The sequence below is a fragment of the Labeo rohita genome, chromosome 2, assembly GCF_022985175.1.
Source record: "Labeo rohita strain BAU-BD-2019 chromosome 2, IGBB_LRoh.1.0, whole genome shotgun sequence".
Classification (NCBI taxonomy): domain Eukaryota; kingdom Metazoa; phylum Chordata; class Actinopteri; order Cypriniformes; family Cyprinidae; genus Labeo; species Labeo rohita.
The window spans coordinates 38,347,332-38,353,414 of record NC_066870.1 but is presented as its reverse complement, the minus strand read 5'-3'; the positions used below and the strand labels follow the sequence as shown (position 1 = coordinate 38,353,414).

Below are 6,083 nucleotides of genomic sequence, written 5' to 3'. Positions count from 1 at the left end.
AAGTTTCTTCATTCCCTGTTAGGTGTCTTTACTGTAATTACTGTCTGTCCTCCTTTGCAATGGTCATTATTTTTCTGAAATGTAAAACTTTAAAATGAGTGAACTCTTGATGAACTAAATATGATTTATCAGCAAGCATGTATTTGTAGTCTTTGTTTTGATATGAATTAGAGAAACACATTTTAGCCAGACTTTGAAGAGAAACGTAGAGTTGTAGATAACAGTATATCAAGGAAGATGAAAGGAGCCAATCAGTTTGTAACACAACGTTTTTGGCTTTGTAAATTATTTATCTGTCAGATAGATATAATCCTCATTTTCAGGCAAATAAGATTTCACGAATACTGAATTTGAAACTCTACAGAAGACAATAGTGTCATTATTTACTTGATTCAGTTCAAATTAACTTGACTCAATGTTAATCCATTCAATTCAGTAACAGTGTCAATGCTGAATTTCTGTATTTATGAATGGATAACAAAACACATTTCCATTCACAGCTTAATTTAATGTGGCCATCTCAAAACAAATGTGTTTTTTACATCCTGGATTTTAATCTGATCAAGAGCAATCAGACTGTGATTTGGATATTTAAAACTTGCCATGTGTGAACTGGATTTAATCTGCAATAAGGCACATAGGCAAATAATTTGAATCTGATCTTTATTTAGACTTTACATCATTTTAAGACATTTGAGTATTGTTTTCCTTTATATCATAGATGAAATAAGACACACACATTAATATTTGTCCTTGGTGATAGCATAACAGTAAAAGTGACAAAATAATTAATACTCAGAAACTATTAGACCTGTACTGGATGCAATTAACAGCAGAATTTAAAATGCAGGATTTTTCAAATGATGTGTTTACCACTAGTTGTAACACATCTTGTCAAGCATTTTATTTTGTAAAAAGTATTTTGTTTACATGTAGGAAGTAATAAGTATTGCTAACAAGGAGAAAAGAAAAACATACTTTTGCATTTCAAACAAGTAAAAACAATTTATATCAAAAACAGAAATTCTGTGATAATGAAGTGATTAGTTTCATTTAATTAGTAAAATGTTTTTATATTGTAGAGTAGATATTTCAAACTTTTTTTTAAGAGCTTTGTAACTTTTACAACCTAACCCTAACAGTCTACCTCTCTTCAGAGGCATTCTTGAACTAAAATATTATTCATAAAGATTTAAATCAAAGAATAAAAAAACTCTTTTCTTTACTCATTATTCATTATGCTTGTTCAGAAGTATTTGTCCAAACTCTCAATAGCATCCTGTTTTGAGTGGTTTCTCCATTCATCTGGGATCTGACCTTCATCCTGAAATTTTTTCTCGTAGTACTCTTCCAGCTCTTTCTGGAATCTGCAGGTAAACCACTTCCAGTATGACAGCTCAGTGAGGTCAGGGGTGATGCTCCATTTAGCATAAACACCTCCTGCTGATCTGTAATCATTATATGGAAAGTATTCTTCAGATTCATAAGTTGGGCAAAATGTCTTAGTACTTGCCACTAAAGTTGTGCAAAAACCTGTACAAAGATTTTCAGTTCCTCTAAAATGCCACCCATTCAGTCCATCAGGTCGATGGAAAGGAACACTGTGAGGTTGTTGATCATGATCTTCTGCTGTGTTGGTGCAGATGGCTTTACAGAACGGACACTGAACCCAACAGCACTGACAGAAGTGTTCATTTAGAATTTGATCGGGCCTGTCTTTATATTCCAGCTTCTGTAGAAAAGATTCTGTATTGAATTCCTTGCTCATGTCAAAAATTATAGAGGGAAGTTCTTTTGTTATTACCTCTGCTAAGAGTTTTACATCTACATCATCACGACTCACACCTTTAAGATTCTTTTCAGAGAATATCAGCACATCTGATAAATTCTTTGTGAAAATCTCCAACCAGAAATCAGCATCTCCACTGTTTTCATTAACCTCTTTAGATGCTCTCTTCACAGCTTCTGAGATCTGCTTCTGCTTCTGTCTTAAATCATCTTCCATCTTGGGCAGAACACTGATGTTAAAGTTATTATTTATATAAAGACTGACTTCATATTTAATGAAACTCTTGAAGTGTTCTTTGGGATTATGAATGTAGGTCATATAGGCATCAAAATCCTCCTTTTCTGCCAGTGTCTTCAGGATGTGTTTCTCCAGATTAGATCTGTTTCCATTCAGTGATTTACAGTTTGTTTTCATTTCATCTGCCAAATCCTGGGCAGTTTTTTTGTAGACACTCTGCTGAATGGGTTCTTTCAGTTTGTTACAGATGATCTCGCCTAAGATGGCAGCTGATGTTGCTCCCTGACAGTATTTCTGGAAAATTCTGTAATATTCTCCTCCTTTTTCCTGCAAAATAGTGAAGGGGATCATTGCTTTTCCTGAAATTGTTGCTTTGATTCACGAAAGTCCTTTCCACTTCCTGGAATATGGCAAATATCAAATCACTGCTGAAATGTTTCTTGAATGTATATTTCTCTTTATATTTTTCCTCATGTTCTGCTCTTTTTGTTGTGATGAAACTACTGAGATTTTGAATGTAACATTTATTGTAGCCCATCTTTTCTATGTTATATAACATGATAGTTTTATGTACTTGCTGAACAATGTCTGTAATTAGTTTGTTGATTTGGGCATCATACTGTTTAGAAGCAAAAAAACGTGTTATTCTTTTAGAATTATGAAGCTGTATATACTCTGAATAGCTTGACGCCTTCAAAATATTGTGCTTTTTGCTTTCTATCTTGAGGTCTGAAAAACTTTCTCTAAGGACCTCCATCATGTCTTTCATAATTTCAATGTCTCCAACTTGAGGTGTATCTCTGATAATCTCGTCCATCCATGTACTCCAAAATTGAGCAAACTCATTTTGCAAGATCTCATCATTTTTTGCATTGTCTTTATAAGTTAAGGCAAGGTTTTTGGCCTTCTCAAGGAGAGTGTTTTCATTTTGTGTTCTCTGAGCATCAATCTTTTTCTTCAGGTCTCGCTGCTGAAGCACCTCGTTCAATTTCCTCTTTGTTTCTCTAATAATGTTTTCCTGTATGTGTGAGATTTTTACTTCAAAAAAATGTTTTCCACTGAATCAGTATATTGGCATTGGTGTCTTTCTCAAAGAATTCTGTCATAGATTTTTTCACTTCTGTATATTTTATATTTAGTTTTTCTTGAAGATCTGTTTCCTCGACCACCTTGATTGCTCCATTTTCTATTTGGTTCTGTAGTTTGTTTTCAGTTTCCAACATGGCTTTCCTAAGACTCCAGGTCCACTTACTGTATTCTGTCTCTAATTTCCTATATGCAGCGATCTCCAGGGCATTTTTGAAGCTGAACACAAAGCGTTCCTTCAGCAAAGCCTCCCAGAGATTTGTAATGTGAGATTTTATGTCTGTCAGCATCATGACGTTTGATTGTGAGACATGAGAAAGAATAGTTGTCTTTAGGTCTTGAATGTTTTCACAGTATGAAGGGTTTGGTGGGGCCATGGGTGGGCTGCCCTCCCAGAGCTGAGCAAAATACACAACATCCTTCTGTACATCAAATGCAATGACATCACTGAAACATTCTGCATTACTGACTTCACCTTCAGCAGCAAGTTTTGTCATCTTATCCAGTGTCTCCTGCAGTCGTCTCCTTCCCTCCATGTTTTTCTCTCCAGCTGTGATGTCTGAAACGTTCTGATGCACAAACACACAGCTGGGAGTCAGTCTGACCTCCTTCATCCTCATGAAGGCCTGAACAACAATCTGAAGAATGTCCTGCATCTCAGCTGGGTTTTCACCATATATGTTTATCAGTGTCATATTTCCAAGGCCAATAACAAATGTGGCTAATTCATTGTCATGATGTCTTGTTGAACTTCCTGCAAGTTCTGGAGCTCGTAGACCCTCAGTATCAACAACCAGAATATAGTCAGTGTTCATCTGTGTTTTCATCTGTGTTTTCATCTGTGTTTTCATCTCATCAGACACTTTGACCAGCTGCATGAAAGCTCCTCTGGTGCACCTGCCAGCACTGACGGCAAACTGGAGTCCAAACATGGCGTTCAGCATGGTGGATTTCCCAGAGCTCTGAATCCCTAAAACTGACAGCACAAAGATCCTCTGGTCTCCCAGTTTCTGGATGAGTTGATCTAGAACAGCAGAGATCCAGATCACAGGAACATGAGCAGCATCTCCATCCATCAGCTCCAGTGGAAATCCAGAGATCATCATCTCTGCTGCGAGACTCGGGAGAGAAGAGAAGTCAATCTGAAGGTCTTTCTTGTTTTTCTTCACAGAAGAACATGATTCATAGATCTGACCGATCTCCCTCATGATGTGCTCCAAACCAAAGGTTGCATCTTGAAGTTCCTTTTAGATAACTTCATAAGTTCTTTTTGATTAAGCAACAGTTCTGTAGATTTATTGCTGCTCTTACTTTTTGAGACATCTGACCATGTCTTATTATACTTTTGAAGTAGATCAGACAGATCATCTGAGGTATAATCATCCAGGAGGATTCTGAGCCATTTAAGGAAAAACATCAACTTATTTGCAACATGTGAGTTCATTTGTTTCATGAATAAATTTATAAACTCACTGATGGGAGCTTTATGCTGCTCTTCACGGATTTTCATCATCTTAACTTTTGTTTTACTGATTTCCATTTCTGGGTCGTCCCCTTGAGGTCGATTTAGTTCTTTATTCATCTCACACCACTGATGCCACAGTTTGTCCTGACGAGGCAGAAATGATTCTTTGATTTTTGTCAGATCATTTCCCTTCAGTAGCCTCATCATTTGTTGCGCTGCCTCCTTTCCTTTCTTGCAGTCATCATCTTCTTCCTCATCTACTCTGATGTCAGAGTGTTTGGACACATCTTCAAGTCTGAAAGTGGAAGATGATTCTGAGAGACAATCTGTAATAGCTTGTCTGAGATCTTCAGATACATCTGCTTCACCTCTTCCTTTCAAACCAATTTTATATTTTCCATTCCCCATCTCAGTGAGAGCTAAACCATCATCAGGAAGAAGACAAATCAGTGGCTTTGGGTTCTTGAAGAGGTTTTGGATTTTTGTCATTCTTTTGTCATCCCTGCTGAGCTGTGGTAAAACAACAACATTGACTGAGGCCATTTCAGTCATTATATCCAGCTGTTTCTCATGTTCTCCTGCATCACCGTGTAGATTACAGAAGGCAACACGGTCTGTGAATTTATCATCATCTCTTCCAGAAGGGCAGAACCAGGCGATCTCCACCACTCCGTCCATCAGGACTCTGGTTCTGCTGCTTCCTGGGCAGTTTCTATGGAAGAACGTGTTGTGTTTGTCATTGATCAGACTGTTGATCAGCTGAGACTTGGATGAGGACACAGAGCCAAACCTGAAGAAAAACACCATTGGAGTTTTTGCCTTCCAGACCGGCTGGTTTTGACTGATGGTTTCACTGTTGTTGTTTTTTATCTTCCAGCTCTGGTTTATTTCTCTGAATGTCCAGAGAGGAAACACAATCTTGTGTGTAAATGGATCAGGAACAAGCAGAGGCAGAGCGTACTGACATTGGGACAGTTTAGTGACGATCAGCTGCTTCAGGAAACCATCAGCACAATGAAACACAGCCATCTGAACATCCATCGGATGAATAGGGTCTATGTTGCTCTTACTTTCATCAGACAAAGATGGACTTTCAAAAAGTTTACTAAATGCATCAACACTGCCTGCAGATGATGGTTTGGGTTTTTGTTGTTTTTCTTTGTGATGTTCACTAGTCTTTGTAACCGTGATAGTTCTTGCTCTGTAGTTCATCATCAGTAGTTTCTGTAAGAACATTTGTACCAGCTGATCCTCAGCACAAGACCCATGGGACTGTAATGAATGTGGCGTTATCTGAAGAACATCAGAAACCAGTTTATATTTGCACTTGGTTTTAAGCTGAAGTCTTTTATAAAGTTTCTGCACTTCTTTTTGCAGGTTTTCTTCTTTTGTTCCAAGGTCTTGGGTGGTTTTGACCTGTAAAATAAGTATCACAGCTAATTGAAAACAGTCTTTTTTTTTTCAGATATTTTCTGAAACCATACAGCTTCATCCACTAGTCAGACA

General features: G+C 37.3%; 1 protein-coding gene across 1 annotated transcript; it reads right to left on the bottom strand.

Moving 5' to 3' along the window:
* Positions 1 to 3,011: 3,011 nt before the first annotated feature.
* On the bottom strand, positions 3,012 to 5,813 carry LOC127182063 (interferon-induced very large GTPase 1). Its single transcript, XM_051137166.1, has 3 exons — positions 4,586 to 5,813; positions 4,424 to 4,506; positions 3,012 to 4,356 (listed from the first exon to the last, which is right to left on the bottom strand). Exons 1-3 carry the CDS (start codon positions 5,811 to 5,813, stop codon positions 3,067 to 3,069), a joined length of 2,601 nt encoding a protein of 866 aa, XP_050993123.1. The 3' UTR covers positions 3,012 to 3,066.
* Between the last annotated feature and the right edge of the window lie 270 nt (positions 5,814 to 6,083).